The 21339-nt window shown below is 53.0% G+C and overlaps 1 protein-coding gene across 5 annotated transcripts in view; it reads left to right on the top strand.

Annotated features, from left to right (window-relative positions):
- Ephb2 (EPH receptor B2) overlaps positions 1-21339 on the top strand; it is a 190098-nt gene that overhangs the window by 65590 nt on the left and 103169 nt on the right. For all 5 annotated transcript variants that reach the window (XM_028875401.2, XM_037203087.1, XM_028875402.2 and 2 more), the window contains exon 3: positions 447-1131. In XM_028875401.2, the coding sequence (XP_028731234.1) occupies positions 447-1131 (685 nt within the window). The remainder of the gene's footprint in view (positions 1-446; positions 1132-21339) is intronic.

Below are 21339 nucleotides of genomic sequence, written 5' to 3'. Positions count from 1 at the left end.
AGTAGTAGTTGTGTGTGCCCCGCCCCCTGCCCCCACCCCCACCCCCACCCCCGGTGCATGAAGTTGCCTCCTTGTATCAGAAAGTTCTCCTTCCTCACAGACCCCTTCCAGGTCCCTGCCAGCTGGGCCCTCCTGAGCCCGAGGTCTCTGGTCCTTTGTCAGATTAGTGAACTCCTGACAGAGCCACATATCCCATGAGAACTAGGGGATAAATACCAAGGGGGGGTATGCACCTCTAACCATCAGATTGCCGTGGCACTCATAGACTAGGGAATTCTTTAAGGTCGAGGCTGTGACTCCTCCATCAGATGGAAATGTCTCTCCATGATCAGACTGGAGAGTTTTCCCCAAAACAGAATTCGCCCCCCCCTCCACGGCCCCCTTCAGATGGTGTTTTTGCTGTGGCTGAGCGCCACTTTCCCGTCTGACTGGTGTTTCACCCGCAGTGGGAAGAGGTGAGCGGCTACGATGAGAACATGAACACTATCCGCACATACCAGGTGTGCAATGTCTTTGAGTCAAGCCAGAACAACTGGCTGCGGACCAAATTCATCCGGCGCCGTGGCGCCCACCGCATCCACGTGGAGATGAAGTTCTCAGTGCGTGACTGCAGCAGCATTCCCAGCGTGCCCGGCTCCTGCAAGGAGACCTTCAACCTCTACTACTATGAGGCTGACTTTGACTTAGCCACCAAGACCTTCCCCAACTGGATGGAGAATCCATGGATGAAGGTAGACACCATTGCGGCTGATGAAAGCTTCTCCCAGGTGGACCTGGGTGGCCGCGTCATGAAAATCAACACTGAGGTGCGAAGCTTTGGTCCCGTGTCCCGCAACGGCTTCTACCTGGCCTTCCAGGACTACGGTGGCTGTATGTCCCTCATTGCTGTGCGTGTATTCTACCGGAAGTGCCCCAGAGTCATCCAGAACGGTGCCATCTTCCAGGAGACGTTATCGGGGGCTGAGAGCACTTCACTGGTGGCTGCTCGGGGCAGCTGCATCCCCAATGCTGAAGAAGTGGATGTGCCCATCAAACTTTACTGCAATGGGGACGGCGAATGGCTGGTGCCCATCGGTCGCTGCATGTGCAAGGCAGGCTTCGAAGCTGTGGAGAATGGCACTGTCTGCAGAGGTAAGGGGCAGTGGGGCAGGGCCCTGCAGAGGTACGGTCATTGACTTGGCTGTGGCTGGCAAGGGTGGAGGTCTGGGGTAACACCAAGGCTTTCCGTGGCTGGCTTTCCAAGCTCCCTTAGCTAGCAATTTCTGGACAATGCTTTGTGTTCATAGAACAGGTATACATACACAGATGCCCTGAGGAGTAAGAGGATGCAGGGACCTTGTTTTAATTATGGTGTGATTACTCAGGATGGTAAATGGTGCTTTTTCCTTGTTCACTTGTGGAAGTGATGGGTTTTATGTTTAAGAAAAGCAGTATGTCCTGATGAATGATTGTTAGATGTTAGCGTCCACTGAACTTGTTCTGGGTCTGTATAGGCCAGACAAGACAGTAATGCTTATTTCTCCTCCATGCTACATGGCCATGATGGGTCAGTTTGACATGCCTTCCCCTGGGAGCTGAGTGATGGAGTATTGTCATCACTATAACGGATGGAAGGGGAGAGTGTGGTGGGCTGCAAACAGGTCGAGATGCAGCTACCTGGAACAGCCCACACCTTACAGCTCTGCTGTAAGGCCAGAGTACATCCATGGTCACTTGCAGTTCAGAGATGGGGACAAGCACTGGCCAACCAGGCCTCACTGTGAGCTATTTTTGCCGCGTGTCAAACATGTCTAGGACACAACTCACATGAAATAGTCGAGGGAAAGGTACTGTTTTCCGAGAAGGAAACCGAAGCTCAGGAAGGTCACACATTATCAGGAGATGAGAATCTCACTCAGGGAATATGGCTCCAAAGCCCATCCTTGAAACTACTTGGAGTGGCTATTTCATCTAGGGAAGCATGGCCATGAACAGCAGTATGGGCGATGCTTACGTAGGACAAAGAATCATGAAGGTGATTTGTGAGCATAAGAAGGTTGCGGGAGGTACCAAAGGTTGGCAAGAAAGCTGCAAAGGCAGTTAGAACCTGCTTCCAGTTGCAGCCCTGCCCCTTATTAGCCCTATGGCCTTGGCCAAGTGTAAAGACATCTTTCATAGGGTGGTGTGGAGAGTCAAGAACTTAAGACATGAAATGCTTATCATTGATTCTGACATGGGTAGTCCACTAAATGTGATGGTGTGTGCAAAGCTGGCTGAGCTGTGCTCAGTGGTTGTTATACAGGGGACTGGAGCCTACTGTGTCGTTTCCTTTTGTATTTCCCACTGGAATATGAGGTTGGGTTGGGGTGCTGGGATGTCCCAAATGCCAGGCTGAGAGTTTAGACTGTGTAAAGCTAGAGAATGTTTTCCTGGGAATGGAAATAGGAGCCTCTGATGAAATCCACCCTTTCTAAGCATCTTCTCCAGCCTCTTGACGTCAGCAGGCAGTCGTCCCCCCCTCCTTATTTTTTTGTTTTTGTTTTGAGACAGGGTTTCTCTGTGTAGCCCTAACTATCCTGGAACTCACTCTGTAGACCAAGCTGGCCTCGAACTCAGAGATCCACTTGCCTTTGCCTCCCAAGTGCTGGGATTAAAGGTGTGGGCCACCATGCCTAGCTAGGTTGTGTTCTCTTGCTCCTGAAGGGGTGGGTAGGATGGAGGCAAGGTTTCCTAGGGAAGCAGCCACAGCAATCTCAGAGATGGCTGCTGTGTGTGCTGGGGTGTCACAGTGCTAGGGGACAAAGACTGTACCTGATGTGTGCTTCCTCAAGACGGTGATGAGAGATATAAAGACAGATCAAAGGAAGGGGTCAAGGCTACCTGGAAACTTCCTCTTCCCAGGAAAAGAAATGGGGAAGTTGGGGAGAAGGATCATTTTTTCACGGAAGGCAACACATTCTGTTGCAGTTGTTTTTCGTTATGTGTATGTGTGTTTTGCCTGCATGTCTTTCTGTGCGCTGCATATGTGCCTGGTGTCCACAGAAGCCACCAGGGGGCATCAGATCCTCTAGAATTAGAGTTAGAGTTGCAAACAGCCATGTGGGTGCTGGGAACTGAAACCAGGTCCTCTGCCAGAGCGGCCAGTGCTCTTTACCACGGAGTCATCTCTCCAGCCCCCTGTTGTATTATTTTTTATTTTATTTGAATTTATTTATTTTTAAGGTACTAAAGTTGAGCCAGGGCCTCAGGTATGCTAGGCAAGCCCTCTGCCTCGGAGCTATATCCTGAGCCCACAGGTCCGGTTTTACATTCTTGGGAAGAATGCAGCCTTGGAAGATGTCGGCGGAGATGGGGGGAGGGATGCAGAATCTGCAGAGCAGAGACCAACTGCTCACGATGGTTGTTTATTCGTTCATCAAACTCTCCCAGAGCCTGTGTTGTATCAGACCTTGAGCTGAGCCTCAGGTGATACAAGGGGGATGCAGCTTCAGCCCCACCCTCTGGGGCTCACAATTCTCGGAGGGAACAGATCTGTTACGAACAAAGGCTGGAGACAGAAGCCCGGCACTTGGTTTCATTGGAACAGCTTATTCTGCTGCACAGCTGGGTACAGGAGGGTACCGGCAATGGCAGGAGGTGTCTCAGAGGCAGTGACATCTGAGCTGAGTCTGGAGAGAGAGATGTGTTGGTTAGGGGACCCAGAACTTCCGAAGGGTGGATCTGCATGGATAAAGGCCTAAGAACATAAATCAACTGGTCCTGTCTCAGGACTGGCTGATCTAGCCAGGACTGAAGGGTCCAGGGGGCATATGGGAGGAACTGTCATCTGAGGATGTGCAGCCAAGGAAATATCTTCATTTGTCTATTGCTGCTGAGCAGAATCTCCCAGCACTTAGCAGGTTACAGCCAGTGGTGATCACTAAGTAGTTTCTGAGGGACAGAAGTGGTCCAGGTGTGGCCTCTGGCTGCCGCCATCTAGGGCTTCAGTGTCATCCTGAAGTACCCAGGGAGGGGTCTTCTTCCTTGATCCTTCCTGAGGTTGTCACTCAGCCTATCACATGCATACCTAGAGAGAGGATCCAAGACAAAGCTAATATTGTGTGTGTGTGTGTGTGTGTGTGTGTGTGTGTGTGTACACCGATTCACATGTGTATGCATGAGTGCCTAGGCTAGAGGACAACTTCATGTATTATCCTCAGAGAAACATCCACTTCCTTTAAGACAGGGTCTCCCACTGGCCTGGAGCTGGCGAATTAGGTTAGACTGTTGAGTCAGTGAGTGCCAGGGATTCTCTTGTCTCTCCCTTCCTGCACTGGGATTACAAGTTTGCATCACCAAGCCCAGAATTTTTACACAGGTTCTGGGAATTGAACTCTGATCTTCATGGTTGCAGGGCAAACACTTGACCAACTGAGCCATGTTCCCGCCCCCAAGGTCAGCATCTCTGTGACTCAGTCTTAGAAGTACCATCCCATCATCTCTGCCATATTCATTCAAAGTGAGTCTCTGAAATCAGCCTATAGTCCAGAGGAAACCCAGAAACCCAGATTTTAAAGGTCTGGAACAGGCTCATATTAGAGCACGTGGCCAGTTAGGCATGGTGGCCCATGACTTTAATCCCAGCACTCAGGAAGCAGAGGTAGGCGGATCCCTGTGAGTTCATGGCCAGGTTAGTCTACATAGTAATGTCTAGGACAGCCATGGCTATTTAGAGAGACCTTGTCTCAAAACAAAACAAAATAAAAAATACAGCATGTGGCCAAAGGCAGGTTTCTGGGATCAAGGTCAAAGTCATAGCTTTCCTTTCAAGCGGTGGAAGTGCAGATGAGGGCATGTCCAACCCAGCCCCGGCGGCTGCCTTCTACTGGGAACCAACAGGACACCCAAGACCCAGTCCTGGCCTAGCACAGCCTAGGGGCCAACCGGGATATGGCTAACAATCACAGGCGCCTAACTGCTGTGTAGCCTGGGAAAGGCACCCAACTGCGGCAGCGCAGTAGGATGCCCACCGTGGCTCACAGTGGAGTGATGGGCCAGTGTTCCCTCATTCTTTACTTTAAGGGTTGTTGGCTTTTTTCTTGTGGACCAGACCCCACTGGCAAGTTGTTGAGAACACAGGTGTCTAGACATGGCCTGGTCACGTGGCTCTGAGGCGAGCAACCTTGATGATGCTGTCCTAAGACTATTAGCTCAGACAACTAGGGAGCTAGCACAGCTTGACCAGAGTATACTGGGGCTGCTGAAGGCTGAGGAGATGAGCACAAACCTAGCCCTACCTCCACCCCAAGAGCTCCAACCTAAGGATGGGAGAAGATCAGAGAGCTCAGAAAAGATCCTCCAATCAGCCGAACATGATCTGATGAGGGGGAAACTCTCCCTTTTTTTCTTAATATGGATTTGAAGGGATAAGGCTGGATGCTGTCCCTGGCAGGTAGGCAATAGGTGGGTTCTCATGAGGTGTGGCCGCTGCCCCAATGTGTAGATGGTACCCAACAAAGGGAATCTAACACTCTATGTAGTAAGCGATTTGTAAAACTAAGGGATAAATGGGTTCTCTGATCCACTTTCTCTGGAGCCTCTTGTATGCAGAGCATAGTGGGGAAGCCAGCCATTCTACCATCAGGCATTGCGTGCTCTCAGTATACCATAGAGCCAGCCCTCCAGCAAACAGAGTCATGTGCAGAAGTGAGCCACACAGATCTCAACAGTGTTTAGACCCCTGCCACATCTTTCCAGGTCTTAGTCTGCATAGGCAGATGGGAGAAGAGCCAAGGGAGAGGTTAATGAATAAACTAGTCACAGTCTGGAATGAGGGCAGAGGAGATCCCAGATGACGGCAGAGATCCACGAAGTCCCTGCCTCCCAGAAGGAAGGCTTCTTGGAAAAGATGTCATTTGAGCGGCCGGAGGTCTTCCCAAGAGGACCCAGGAAGACCATCCCAAATTGAGGATACCAGAGAAACCCCACTGGCAGTGACTGGGGGCTGGGGATGAGGCTCAGTTGGTAGGGTACTTAGTGTGCACCAAGTCCTGGCTTGGGTTCCCAGCACTGATCATGAGGGACACACCTGGGATTCCAGCACGGATCATGGGGGGCACACCTGGGATTCCAGCACGGATCATGGGGGGCACACCTCGGATTCCAGCACTGATTATGGGGGGGGGGTGCACATCTCAGATTCCAGCACTCAGGAGGAGGAGAAGGCAGGTGGATCTCTGTGTTTGAGGCCAGCCTGGTCTACAGAGTGAGTTTCACAGAAGAGCAGCATGCAGAGTGTTGTCCTGCCTGATGACCTCTACCCAGGAGGGTACCTTGAGCCCCCAAGAGGAAGGCATCCTTTCTGCCCCAGGATCTCAGAGGACCTCCAGGAGGAAGTGATGCTGGCATTGGCTTGAGGCAGTAGTGAGTGGCTGAGAGGAGAGGGTGGAGGTGACTGTGTGAATAAAGCCCCCAAAGTGTGGCACTACAGGGCGATAGATCGATCTGCCAGATGAGCTAGGGGCCAAAGTGTGGTTTAATTCTCTGGCTGGCGGGCTGGTGTGTCCAGCCTTGGTGACACACTGTTGCCATCTACAAAGTTAAACTGTGCAATTAAGTTAATTTAAAAAGACCCTCAAAAGATTGTGTGATGGTTTAAGTAAGTTTATTATTTTGTGTTCAGCCACATTCACAGCTGTCCTGGGGCACATGTGGTCTGTGGGCCTCAGGTTAGACACACCTCAGATGTTGTCTCTTCCTGGTTTGTTGAGTGCTAGATGTGGGCCCCCTGCTACATACATCTATCAGGTGGGGACCCCTTCACAAAAGCCCTTAACCCCTCCCCTGCCCCGGGATTCCACCCTGGGGTTCCCTAGCAGATCTGCTGAGGCTGCAGGTGTTTTCTGTGGTTCCCACCCAAAGCTGTGGGCCCATCTCTTTGATTACCAAGTGCCCTCTTCTCTGGATTGCCTTGTCTCCCTGCTTCCCATTGCCTCTCCTTCCCCACCTCAGTCCCTTTCCGGGTTGGATTTCTAACCTCACTGCCCTTGGGAGTCTTGTCCTCCTCTCTTCCATCGACAGTAGATCTCTGGCAGACCCTGTGGTGAATGGGGTGGCTGGCAGCCTGTGAGGATGCTGATTGGCTGGCTCCAGCCAGGACTCCTGATGAGTAGTGAGGCTTTGCCCATGGCCTCCCTGACTCACACCCTGCCCAGCCCTGCTCCTTCCAGACCCTATCCTCTCCTGGACCTGGGCTTTAGAGGCCTTCTTTCAAACCTCCTGCTACCTGGGTGACCTTGGGCAAGCCCCTGATCTGTTTTCTCTCCTGCAAAGCCGGCTCACAGAAGGGCTGCTGTAGTGCAGAGCCAGTGCTCAGCAGTTTGAGGATCTGTATAACTAGGGACTTTTTTTATAAACATTGTCTTGGGTGTGTGTTGATTTTTTTTTTCCTGATGAGTTTTTGATTTTGAGGAAACAATAACTTTCTGCTTTATCACAGAAGCACTTGAGGTTATTTGTAGGATCTTAGAAATTACTGATAAACAAAGAGGAGAAAATTAAATTTTCCCATGATCTATCACTAGGGAGGGCCCTTGCTAACAGACTGAAGGAGAGCCTTCCAGACATATGGACAGGTATGTACACATTGTAAATATACATAGCCCAGGCTAACCTCAAACTCACAATCATCCTACTTCAGCCTCTAGGGTGTTAATATTACAGGTATATGCCACCAGACTCATATCATTAATATTTAATTTAATTACCTAGGTGTTTGGTTTTGAGACAAAGTCTCAGGTTGGCCTCAAATTTGTTGAGTAGTTAGTTGAGGGTGACCTTGAACCCCTGATCCTCTTGTTTCCATCTCCAGAATGCTGGGATTACAGGCTTTTGCCACCACACCTAGCCCTCACGGATCTTTTTAAAGAGAAAAGAACTCCTTCTCAAACTAACCAGAGTGTTCCACAGTGGCGAGAGTAGAACCCAGGGCCCTCAGCCTCTAAGATCGCTCTACCACTGGCCACACCCCAGCCCATGGGTTTGTTGACATCACATTCCTGTCCCTCTCCAGACACATTACGTGCAGGTGGCGTTCTGAGGTACCAATGAGCAGTTACAAGTGTACTAACACCCCATAAGGAGCCTGTAGGGAACTGGCTGCATGCATACCTTGGACTTGAGCTGGGTGAACTTTCCCAAGCCCTGTTGCCTGGATTTGTTTAGGAGCTATGACCGGCATGGAGCTAGAAAGTCCCTGGGCATGGACTCTTAGAGCTTTAGATACTCACTGCAGGTGACCTGCTGGAGCGCTTGGCCCTGGCCCCTCCTGGCATTGCTGCTCTGCCTGCCTGTGGGCATGCTCACCAGCAGGGCTGTTAGGATGGGGCTTTGTTTTCTGTTTTACTCCCAGAATCCACTGCTTCTCTGCAAAGGGAGGGAAGGGGTGGGGCGAGGAGCAGGGTTCCTCTCTGGGCCCTTGGGATGGTTTCCTTCCAAATCTGCTCTCAACCCCGGCCCTTCCCTTAGAGACTGACCAGTGGCCCAAATGTGTCTGGAGAGAGTCTGGAGGTGGGGCCTGGTCAGTCTAGGGGTGCGTAGGAGGGAGGCAGTAGCCCCAAGCACTAGTTGGCTGGGGAAATGGGGTGGGGTTGGAATGCTAGTGGGAGAGGAGACACCCTGCTGGGGGAAGGAGGGTAGGGTCATGGGTGACCCCTGTAGACCTCCAGGCTCAGCGTAAACCAGGACCACACAGCCCAGCCTTTAGGGAGTGGGGAGGGCCTGGACAGATGAGCTGAGGTAGGGATCTTGGCCAGTGCTCGAAAGCTGTTCAGGCCCTCACTCTTAGAGACTGCACAAGTTCCTCCACTTCCCTTTCCGGTCCACCGTCCGGTCCACCAGTTCATCCACCATCCTACACTCCCTGAACGCCAGCTTCTTTTTGTATGGTGTGTGTGTGTGTGTGTGTGTGCACATGCGTGTGTGCGTGCGAGCGTCCCCATGTCCGTGTCTGTCCTGGTATTCATGCACACTTGTGCAAACGTGGAGACCAGAGACCAATGATGTCTTCACCTGTTCTCAACCGTAGTTTCTGAGCCAGTGTCTCTCCGTGACCGGCTAGACTGTCTGGACAGCAAGCCCCAAGGATCTTCATGTCTTTGCCTCCCCAGCACGGAGAGTATGGGCACTTGCCACCACCTTGCCTGGCTTTTTACCTGAGTGTTGGGTGTCCTGACTTAGGTCCTCGTGCTTGGGCCGTGTCCCTAGCCCCGCCCCCCCCAGACTCCCCTTTTATAACTGAGATCTATGCCATCTCCCTGGCTGTGGACCCTCCACCCTTAATAACCTATGGAGAGAGCCAGCAGGGTATGAAGGGAAAGATCTCAGCTTCCTAACCGGGGAAATAGAGGTGTTAAACCTGCCCCACCCCCTTACCCAGGAGTCCCTGGTCTGGGGGCCGGGAAGGGTTGGAAAAGTGAGTGATGAGGGTTGGGACTAAAGAGCTCTGGATTAGGATGTGGGACTTGTGAAGAGGGGGAGCAGCCAGAAGCCCCACCCCCACCCTGGTGGAGGAGGCAATGTGGGCCCTGCAGGACCCTTGCTTTCTATCCAGAGAGTGGTGGGTGGAATTGGTCCCAGGGGTGGGGGGGGAAGCACTCCAGGTGGCCAAGAGACCCCAGAGAAGGTGCCCCCCCCCCCATTAGCCTATAGCCAGAGAAGCTACTTACGCCTTCATCCAGCAGTATCCACACTTGCCCAGTGTCTCTCTCCTGTCCGGACTCCTTCCTAAACTTCCCATCAGATTTGGAAGCAGAGACAAGGCCACCATGGGACCCCATGTAGGCGACAGTCTCAGAGCTATGATCTCATGACCTCCCACGTCTCATTTCTTCCGCACCAGTGGTGTCTCTCACGGATCACTCCCCCCACCCCCACCTCCCTGTGGGTTGCATCCATTTTAAAGAAGAAAGAATCCGAGGTTCAGAGAAGTTTTTGCAGCTGTCCAAGATGACATTGCTATGAGGGATTTTCCTTGGCTCAGGTTAGCCGTCCCTAGAGCCATGTTCTGTCATCCTTTCGACCTTGTGCCGGCTGCCCCTGACCCAGACAGTACCGGGGTGACAGGTTTGGGCCAGGCTGCCTCCACCACACTCCAACAGGCTCATAAACTGCTGGAGACATTCCCTTCCCTCCGGCCCACTGCCTTTTCATCTGGCCGGGCCCGGGATCTGGCGAGAGAGGCCCCGTTTATTGAGGAAGTTTATGCATTTAACAGTTTAAGCCTTCCTAAGCCTGTGGTACAACAGGATTTGGGAGCCGTTAACAATGCTGTGTGGTTAAGAGATTTTCATTGCTCTGCAGCAGCTGGCTCCGGGCCCACTGGCCTGCGCTGGCCTCTGCCCCACCCTGTTGGGGTGTCCCTTCCCTGGGGCCTTTGTCTTTAAGTCCTAGCCCTACTGTTTCCCCCCATCCTCCCACCCCATGCCTCCAGGTATGAACTTTAAACCTCATAGAAGGAACTGATGCCCAGAGAGGGAACAGGAGTTGCCCAAGGCTACACATCCCATAAGAGACTTGAGCTGGACTGACAAGAAGGGTCAGTGGTAAGGTGCTGAGGACCTGAGTTTGATCCCCGGACCCACATGACGAAAAGAGAGAACAGACCCCCACAAGTTGTCCTCCGACCTCCACACATGTGTGTCAATGGCCTGTGAACCGGAGTGCATACCTACATACAATAAGTTATTAAGTAAATAAATAAATGTAATTTTTAAAAAGAGAGACCTGAACTAAGGTTTGTGGGAGTCCCCCAAATCCACCTGGGAATGAGGGACTGTATACGATACTGTTAATTCCTTGTTTAGCGGATTCACAAAAGTGCCCAGATACCAACTTGATCTGTTCAAGGCTTGCACACGGAAGTGTGGCTCACCGAGCTCACTCACTGCCTCCCAGGTACAGAGCCTGCTGCGTCCCTGGTAATAATCCCTCGCTGTGCTCGCCCTGCCCAGTGGTGTCTCTCCACCATGGTCACACGTTCCCCATGTGTGCAATGTTTATTTACTGACACCCGCCTGGCTGCAGCAGAGCCCGGGGGCTCTCTGAGTCATCGAGTCTTACCCTGTGAGATACTTTGATCTTAATGATGCCCACGTGGTTGCTTTTGCCATTTTAGAGACAGGAAAACCAAAGCCAAATTGCTGGACACTTTGTGAGGTTAGAGCTGGGACTCAAGCGCAGCAGGCAGCCTCCCTGGCCTGGGTGTTCCGGGCATTCTGTCATCTCTCTAGTGTCCAGCATGGAGTGCCCCATTCCACTGTGCTCCTCTCATGGTGGGCGGGGGGTGGGGGGGATCCCAGAGTTCCCCAAGGGCCTAAAAAAGCTTTGGACTCTGGCTGGGTGGGAAGAGGGCTGTCCCCAGCTGGGTGGGGCTTCTCATGCCCAGAGTCCATATGGCTATGTAGAGGTCTGAGGGTAACATTAGCAGTCTATAGATAATCCCCCAGACAAATGAACTGGCCTGTGGCTGGGGGGTCCCCTTGAAGGGTGGGCTGGCCTGGAGACATCTAGCCTTTAGCAGCCCTGGGCCATGGTGCTCAACCAAGCCCCCTTTCATTATGGCTGTTGGGGTGTGTGTGTGTATATGTGTGAATTTTCTGGCCACAGAAGCATGTCTGTCCGTCCCACCCACAGGCCGAGGAGAGCTGCCCGCAATTCACTCACATCTAACATCACATGAGCACTCCAGTCTCTTGGTCTTTTGTCCCGCTGTCCTGGACGGGGGGACCAGGGACCGGGGTACCGGGGGACTGAGGCAGGTATTCTGCTCACTAGCTGTGTGTCTGGTAAGCACTGAGGCCCAAGGAAATACACTGCTTGAGAAGGCAGTCACAGTGAAGCAGGCCTGTGACTCCAGCACTTGGAAGGCTGAGGCAGGGTTGTAAGTTCTAACCCATCTTGGATTTCACAGCCAGACTGTGGGGCCCAGACCCTCCATCCTGTGGTCCTCCCAAGTCTGTGTCTCTCATGGACTCTACCGGTGAGTTGCATATTGAAGGCCCTGGAGGAAGTCAACACTTATCGGTCTGGTGTTCACTGTGTATCCAGCCCTCAGCCTCTTCTCCCTGGGGCCCAACATCCCGTTCTGTCTAGCTCCTTGTCTTTCATAAGGCCCAGCCTGTCCCACCACCCCACCTGCCCCCACCTCACCCCTCAACCCATCCACTTCAGCCAGAGGGTTCCCCAGAACACCGTCTGCTCAGAGTTTCCGAGGCTCCTCATCTAGAAAGGAGGCCAGGCCAGTGTCCTAAAGTGCCTGGGAAGTCCTGAATGCTTTGTCCTCATCTCCTTCAGTGTCTTCCTCTGCCACCCTGGCCTCCTTGGCTGTTCTGCGTGGACTGTTCTTTGCTCAGATAGCCATTCTGTGTGTTTTTTTCTTTGTATGTGTGTACTTGTTCATGTGTGAGTACACATGCATGTGCATGTTGAAGTCAGAGGTCAACATCAGGGGTCTTCCCCAATTATTCTCTACTTTATTTTTTTTCATAGTTATAGGTGTGTGCGTGTGCGTGTGCGTGTGTGTGTGTGTGTGTGTGTGTGTGTGTGTGTGTGTGTGTGTGTGATGTCACTTGTCTGGAGATCAGAGGACAACTTTTGGGACTCAGTTCTTTTTCTACCACATGGGTCCCAGGGTTCAAACTCAGGCTGTCAGACTTAGTAGCAAGTGGCTTTACCTCTGAGTCATGTCACTTGATTTTTTTTGAGACAGAGTCTCTCACTGAACCCGGAGCTCACCCGTTTGGCCTGACTGGCTGGTCAGCTGGTCCCAGGGACTCGCCCATCTCTGCCCCCCAGCACTGGATTGGATATGTGCACCACCCTCCGCTTTTCCTTTGTTTCCATACAGGTGGAAGATCCAAACTCAGCTCTGCAAAGCAAGCACTTTGCTGGCAGCCCTTGTGTGTTTGCCAGAATGTTCCTGTCTTCCCCAGGGGAGTATAGCTTCCACCTGGGTTGACACTTTGGCCCCCTCAGGGTCCATGGTGGTACCTGCCTCATAGGGGTGTGATAAGTACGTGGCAGAGTCCCACTGTCCCATCTCAGACATCTCACTACCGTAATGGAGAGGCTGGAGTGCTTCCAATCCTGGAGCTGACTGGGGTCCCTGTCACTGTCTGTGGTTGGGCAGATGCTCATAGGCGGGGCTTGTAGTTGGATTTCCCTGAGAGCTCGGAGCTGGGGGCTCCTTCTTGTCCTTCATGCTGACAAATGTGACTTTGGTCCCCGTCCCCTGCTCTGTTCTAGCTGGGCAGTGGTCACACACTTCCCTGCATGGTCCTGGCCTGGAGCCTGCTGAAGGGCCCAGGGGCCTGAGCAATGGCTGTATGTCCTGGGTCTGTGCACACACAGAGCTGGGGACGAGGAGATCCCTGCTCCACCACTTACCAGCCCTGGAACTCAGTCAGGCAGCTCCTTTTCCTGAGCCTCAGTTTCCCTATTATAGAGCAGAAGCAGTAACTCCAGCTTCCCAAGGTTTGAGGGAGGTGCAGAGTGTTCAGGGAGCGAGGAGGATGGTGTGTGTGTGTGTGTGTGTGTGTGTGTGTGTGTGTGTGTGTGTGTGTTTGTACCTGTGTGTGTATGTGTATTTCTGTGTCTGTTTATCTGTATGTGTGTGCCTGTATATGTGTGTCTGTCTGTCTGTCTGTCTATCTGTGTGTGCCTGTGTGTGTATGTGTATTTCTGTGTCTGTCTGTTTATCTGTATGTGTGTGCCTGTATATGTGTGTCTGTCTGTCTATCTATCTGTGTGTGCCTGTGTGTATCTGTATGTGTTTGTGTGTGTGTGTCTGTCTATGTGCCTATGTGTGTATGTCTGTCTATCTGTCTGTGTCTGTGTGTGCGTCTGTGTGCACCAATGGCTAGCTGCACAAGCCTGCTGACCTAAGTTACTACCCGGAACCCATACAAAACGCTGCATGTAGCAGAGCGTAACCTTCAGCATGCCGCTGAGCAGTAAGAGAGACCCTGCCCCAAGAAGGAGGAAAGGGAGAACCAACCGACCACTGAAAATTGCCCTCCGACTTCCACACACGTACTCTGGCACATACATGCCCCCTGCCCCCACCCCCCACCTCATAAATAGTAATTTTAAGAAGTGTTTGGTGAGCTCAAAAGACGGGAGAAGGATGGTGGTCTCACTCCAGGAGGGCTGTGCAGGTGGACCCTGGTCAAGTTGCTGGAGAGCAGGGTCGTGTGCATGTATCAGGGAGACACATGGTGATGGTGGCCCTGCAGTTGCAAGCAAGCCTGGTATGTAGCAGGTACCAAATGTGTACCTGTGGCATGGCCTTGTGTTCTCCTGTCAGGATGCTCTTAGTGGGTGCCCCAAGAGCAGCTCAGAGTCAGGGCACCTAGGTGCAAATTTGGGTCCTATCCCTCCTCATCTGGGACCCTGGCAAAGCATTTTTTCCCCCAGCTTATCCCTGGAGCTCAGTGTCTCTCCATAAAATGACTCTTAAATACAAATAGTCCCTGATTCTGCCTGGTCCCGGCCCCCACAGTCCTCAAGAGACCACCAGGAAAGCCATGAACATCTGAGGACCAAGGTTCCACCTCACCCTCCACACTCAGATACCTGGCTATCAGGCAGTGGGAAGGTCTGGCAAGGCGGGCAAACCCTGGAGCTAACCTTTGCCATCCTCACAGGCAAAGGCAGGAGGATGGCGAGTTAAAGGGAGCCTGCCTACACTGTGAGGTGACATCTTCATAACTTACACACTTCAGTCCTTACCACCCTCTTCTGCAAACGAGGAGATAGGTTCAGAGAAAGCAAAGGACTTGCTCCAGACTCCACATCTAGCAGAGGGCTGTTACTTAAACTCTGGATGTTAGGTGGATACATGGGGTGGGGCCTAGGTGGGGCCTAGGGACTGTGCAGAGCTTTTTTGGTCCCTGTAACCCCAGCAGATTCTGGTCCCAGGGCCTGCTGTCAGCTTTTGAAAAGATTCTACCCTGCAGGTTTGCAAACCTCAGCTGGTACCCATCAGAGTCGTGCCCGACTCCTCGGGGGGAAAACCAGACTCCTGATCTTTCTAAAACCAGCCCTGTGTGATGGGCAAACTAAAGACCTAGGACTGCTCGCTGGCATTTTTGTACTGCCTGGGCAGGCGGGAGAGCTCTGGGAACCCCTGAAGCCCCACAGCCGTCTCCCTGGCAACCCCAGCCCTTAGCCGCCCTCCCCCACATGCTGCTGTCAAAAGTGTCTGTCTAGGGGAGTTCCCCAGAGACCCAGGTCAGCACAGAGGAGCCCCTTATGCATACATATGTGCCGGGCCTGCTGGGACCATGTTTGTGTACCCATATGTACACGTGGTCCACCCCCCCCCAGCACCTGCAAATACAGAGCACCCCTGGATCCATGAGTGTGCCTGTACATCTCATACATAGGCTGCACACATGCCCTTGCCTGTGTGGGTGACTCTGGAGCTCACTGTGAGCTATGGCAACCCTTGCCTATCTGTGTGCAGGAAGGAACACGCTCAGGATTGCTGAATTAGCCATCATGTGCACGGGTTGGAGCATGTGTTCTGTACCCCATAGGCAAGTGTGTCCATCCTTGATGGAGAACCGCTAGTGCCTGGTGTGTGTGCTGCTGCTGTGTATACACACACACAGGCACTGGGAGGCGTGTGTCTACACAGATGCATGCACACCCTCCCACAGATCTTTACTTATCCCTAGGCCTGTGTATATATCATATCAAGTCAGACATACTATACGTGCCCGTGAAAATGAGTATTTGTGAGTATGTGTGCGCATACTGAATGGGGTGTATGGGCGCATGCACGTATGTGTAAGAGAGACACTTTCAGGGGCCAGGATGTCAGGGCCATCGATTTTCTGTCTCTTAGAAATTCCCTTTGAGTTCTGCCTCTTGTCTCTTTCATGAGCCAGAGTCAGTGCAGCCAATGTTCTTAAAGCAAACAAGGCCTGCTTTGCAGTGAGGCTGGTCCCAGGCTGCTCACAGGCCCTGTTCTCTCTCTCTCTCTCTCTCTCTCTCTCTCTCTCTCTCTCTCTCTCTCTCTCTCTCTCTCTCTCTCTCTCTCTGTGTGTGTGTGTGTGTGTGTGTGTACGTGTACACATAGAACCTGCTTATGTACAGGAGAGCACACAGGCTCCAGTACACACTCAAACCTTTTCTAGTATGTATTCCTGTCCATTTCCTTATACTTAACTGATCCTCCGGATCCCTATGAGCCAAAAACGCATTGTCAGTTCTACTCGGTCTGGGGATGGTTCACCTTGGTCGAATGAATCCTTTTGCTTTCTGTAGAGAGAGGCTAGCCTCTGCTCTCTACAGGCATAGGAATGTTGCAAAGGGTAGGGATGGATGAATTGCCCCTGCTGAGGGCCCTCTCTGTCCCACACCATCAGCCAGTAGCAGCTGGTAGTATCCTATTCCACCAGAGGAAACTGAGGCCCTGGGAGACCTGCCGCATCTTCCAGGGAGTCAGTGGTAAGCCAGGAAACAGTGTGGCTGACTGTGAGCTTCTCTAAATCCACATTCCAAAATTGCCCCCTACAGCAGGCCCTGAATGCCACTCAGACCCCACCCTGGTGACCAAGCCCAAGACCCAAGCAAGTCATGAGAGGTGCTGGAGAAGCAGGTCCCAGCGCGTTCCTTCTCCTTTCCCTTCCAGATGGGCAGCCCCTCTCGGGGTCCCCTCCGCCCCCGCGGGCTGCCGTCTTTGTGGCCCGGGAAGAATGCCTCTCTTTATATCCGGACGCCCCTTCCCTTTGATTCTCCTCTCCGTAGCGTTTCTGCTGACCTCTGCGTGTTGCGAATCCAATTAGAGGCGCGGAAGGCGAGAGTGACAGCCGCGCAGAATCCCGCCTCGGCCCCTGCGAGCACGCTCGGCCGAGCTGCGGGCGGCTGGGGCCTGCTTGTCATGCTGCGCCCAGCGCGGGGCTTTGTGGGGATTAGCTGCCGGGGGTGGGGCGCTCCGCAGATGAGACCAGAAGTGACGCTGGTGAATGTCACGTCCCGATGGAAAATGGGGAGGGGGGCCCTGCAGGGGCTGGGGAGAGGCAGCTGAGTCCATCTTGGGGAAGGGGAAGGAAGGGGTTGGAGACAGGCTAGCTTTGGAGGGGAATGAGCCACCCCCACCTATAGGGGGCACTTTGGGAAGCCTGCTGAAGTTAGGGTTATTTGGTTCCCGATTTGAAGCTTGGGTAGTGGAGCTGGTGAGCATGCTCAGGGTTTGCTCACTGTGTGGCCTCGAACCAGCATTCCTGCTCAAGAGGGTTTGGGAGCGTTGATTGGATATGTCTTGAATTTTCGTTTGCAAAGCACTTTACATATGTCGGGGAAGGGCATAATGGGAGGGGTTGCCACTGATAGACTTCTTGACGCTTCTGCTTCCACCAGCTCCACCTCGGTGCAGCCTGCAGCCCAAATCAAAGTTCAGGCCCTTCCCCAGCTACCAGGGTAGAAAGTTGCCTTCTCCCAGGCCCATGGCTGAGAAAACCAAGGCTTCCAGATGAGAAAGATCTGCCGCAAGGACATGAGGGCAGCTCTTGGCAGAGCTGATCTTTCTCATCCCCTCTCCATAGTCCCTACCCTTGTACCCCTAGAGTCAGCCCCAGTCCTGATGCTGGCTACAGGGATGGATGTGCATGGATGTGATCCTCAAGGCGAGCGACACCAGAGAGCGTTTGGCCAGATGCTCAGCCCAAAGCCCAGCAAACGCCCTACAGTGTGCCAGGCCCTGTACTGATCCACCTTGGCCTCTACCTCCAGAGGCTCATGGTGGGAGACAAGGAGACCCCAGTGAAGGAAGGGAGCATGAAGACAAAGGGGACCTATAGGAGTGTCTCGGAGGTAGAGATGGAACCACATCCAACATGGACAGCCCACAGGTCTTCTTGGAGGGAAGGGCGTCTGAGCTGAGACCTAGTTGGTGGACAAGCAGAAATAGCCTAGGTATTCAAGGCTTGGGAGACAGGGCAGGTGTGGGGCATCTATGGGTGGGTTCATGCCCCACTATGTTCATTCCACAGCTGCCAAGCCTGGGCAGGGCTCACCCAGCCTGTCGCCCCAGCAGGCGGCACAGCTGTGGCCACCCACAGGGCCTGGCTGAGTTGGCAGCCTTTGAACATTCAGGGTCTTCCTAGAGGAGTCAGAGTCACCAAGGGGTGGGACAGTGGGTAGGAAGCCAGTGTGGTTGGAGAAACGGCCCTGTTCTAGCATGCTGTCTGGTCTTCAGCAAGCCCGGGGTGTTGGGATTACACCCCATCTTACAGGTGAGCAAACACTAGGGCCAGATCCTGGAGCATTGCTCTTGATGGAACCACATCTGTGCTCAGGACAGGACCTTCCCGTGGGCTGGGTCTGCCAGAGATTACTACTGCAGACCTACAAATGGGAGGTGTTCTGTGGGTAGAGAATGGACAGATGGGTGGGTGAGTGGATGGAATTCACCCATTTCCCCCTTTCCCCACCTCACACTATTTGCACCATTCCCATCCTGTGAGCACAAGATATATTCAATGTAAGTCAAACCTGCAGCTCAGCTCTTAGGGCTATGGACAGGCAGAGTATGTGGCCTTGAGAGAGAAGGGACACTTTGCCCTGGTGCCCACACCTGCCTGGGCCCGAGCACACACTCCACTCATACTCTGGAAACACTCACAGCACCCAGCCCCACGTATTCACCCTTGGCCTCATTCCCAGCTGGCTCCTAAGACTGGCTTCTCCTCCTGTCCCCTCCAGCTCTCCGTCTTTCCATATACCTCACCCCACCATGGAGAGCATGAAGGATCTGTCCAGGCCAGGCTTCTCAAAGGCTTCCTAGTCCTCTACAGGGAGCCTTTATATACACACCCTTTCCACTCTTTCTGGACTTCACTCTCCCCCCGTCCTCTCATGCCTCCCCCCACCCCCATCTATTTTCCCTTCTTTTCTTTTGGGGGTCTCCCCTAAAGGCCCCCTGGACTGCCTCCCTCTCTCTGCCTCCCCAACATGCTGTCTCTCCTTCATCTACATTCCTCTTCCCGTCTTAACAGCCCCTTCCCCATCTTCCCTGAGACTCAGAGGAGCTGCTTGCCTACTTGGGCAGGACAGGACCACAGGAGAGCTGTGGCTGAAGCATAAAACATGCATCCTCTGGAGCCAAGCTGCACTCAAGCAACCCAAGCTTCCCTTGAAGACGGACATGGTGCCCACAGTCTCCTTATCTTCAGATCCGATCCTCGGGACAGCTGGCCAGGCCTGTGCTCTCCTTGCTGCCTGTGTGCTATTGCGTGTTTGCGCAAAGTCCCATGTCCCCTCTGTGCCCTGACCAGGGGCCTCCTGCTCTGTCCCTGCTATCTCATCTGCCGTGGTAGGAGGTTGAGCGGAGGGTCCAGTGTGAGGTCCATGGGAGCCAGAGCAGGCCAGGCACCGAAGTCCCTCAGGACGTGTGCAGTGTTGAACAGAGGCTCTGAAGAGAAAGGAGGAAGGTGCCGTGGCCTCCACTCTCACAGCTGCATGCGGAGATGAAGGGGGGGGGGGGTCCGGCCACCCCACCCAGGATCATGCCGGGGAAGCCCTGCTCCCAGCCCTGGGGTTCCCAAGGTCAAAGGGGCAGACCAAGAAGCCACGAGCCGGGCAAATGGGACTCACCCTTTGAGGAGATCTTGCTTTGGACTCCCCTCAATTCCCTGGTTTCCTGTACAGCAGGAGAGTGGACACCCTCGGAGGTGAGGGTGGGGGACGGTGGAAGGGACCGCCAAGTCGACATGTTTTAGGGCAGGCTTTGGACTCTCCCTGAAGTCCCAGGCTGGGGAGATGGCTCAGTTAGTGACATGCTTGCCAGACAAGCATCATGTCCTAGTTTCATTTTCTGTTGCCATGGTAAAACACTCTCGCAAAAGTAACTTGGGCTCAAAGGGGTACAGTTTAGCTTGTAATTCAAGGTTATGGCCCATTATAACAGGGAAGTTAAGGCAGTCTGTCCCGTCCACAGTCTAGCAGAGAGCGGCTGAATGCACGCATGCCTGTGCTCTGCTTCGCCACTCTTTACCGTCCAGGCCCCCAGGCCCCGGAAATGGTGGTGTCCCCGTGATTCTTCCCCCTCAATTAATATAATAAAGGTAATCATCTACCAACGTGCACACAGGCCATGATCTAGACAGCCCCTACCTGAGAGTCTCTTTCTAGTTGATTCTAGGAAGTGTCAAGTTGACAACTGAACCATCACTGCATGTGGGGCCGGGCGGTGGTGTGGTGGCGCACGCCTTTAATCCCAGCACTCCAGAGACAAAGGCAGATGTTCTTTGTGAGTTCGAGGCCAGCCTGGTCTACAGAGTTAGTTTCAGGACAGCTAGGACTACACAGAGAAACCCTGTCTTGAAAAACAAAAACAAAATAAAAAAGCTGCATGTGGTGCATGTCTGTAATCTCAGTGCTGGAGGGACGGAGACAGGAAGATCTCTGAGGTCCACCTGGCCAGCGAACTCCGTGAGAAACCACATCTCAAAAAAGAAAATGGAGCCAGGCAGTGGTAGCGCACACCTTTAATCCCAGCACTCGGGAGGCAGAGCCAGGCGGATCTCTGTGAGTTCGAGGCCAGCCTGGGCTACCAAGTGAGCTCCAGGAAAGGCGCAAAGCTATGCAGAGAAACCCTGTCTCGAAAAACCAAAATAAATAAATAAATAAAATTGATAGTGACGGAGGACGACAACCCCCCCCCACACACACACACCAGATTCATTAATTCAGGTCTCTAGAACAGGCAGCTTGTCCTGAGCACTGTTTTCCTAGGCAGGTGATTGACACAACCATTGCAATTGACTGTTACAGGAGGGACAATAGGAAGTCCTTGTGCTTTATAAGAAAGTCTCTGGATGGGCAGTGGTGGCACGCACTTTTAATCCCAACACTCAGGAGGCAGAGGCAGGTGGATCTCTGTGAGTTCCAGACCAGCCTGGCCTACTGTTACACAGAGAACACTGTCTCAAAAAGATCAGACAGACAGACAGAAAGTCTTTGGCTAGTTTTCTGCTAGTGACCTTGCAGGGCTCAGAGTCACATCTTCTCTCAGGGCCGGTCAGGCCACTGCAACCCCAGTCCTTTGTTCTGTAACTAAGTTCCAATGTTTTGATTCCACTTTTACAAGTTTCCTACCTTTTGCTGAGTATGAGGGAAGGGTCCACTCCCGATGCCCTGCAAGCCTGCTAATATCTAAATAGCTTTCTAAGGGAGACCAAAGGGGCTCTCAAGGCCTACCCTCCTCACAGATGCTGGAGGTGATGGGGTCACATGGTCATGGGGACAATGGGTGATATAGATGAGACCTGGTCTAACTTGGAGTCTGTCCCTTTTCTCTCTGCTCTCTCAGAGCAA

This window comes from Peromyscus leucopus, chromosome 2 (genome assembly GCF_004664715.2).
Source record: "Peromyscus leucopus breed LL Stock chromosome 2, UCI_PerLeu_2.1, whole genome shotgun sequence".
Lineage (NCBI taxonomy): Eukaryota > Metazoa > Chordata > Mammalia > Rodentia > Cricetidae > Peromyscus > Peromyscus leucopus.
Note: the sequence above shows the minus strand (reverse complement) of the source record. Positions and strands in the feature narration are given on the sequence as shown.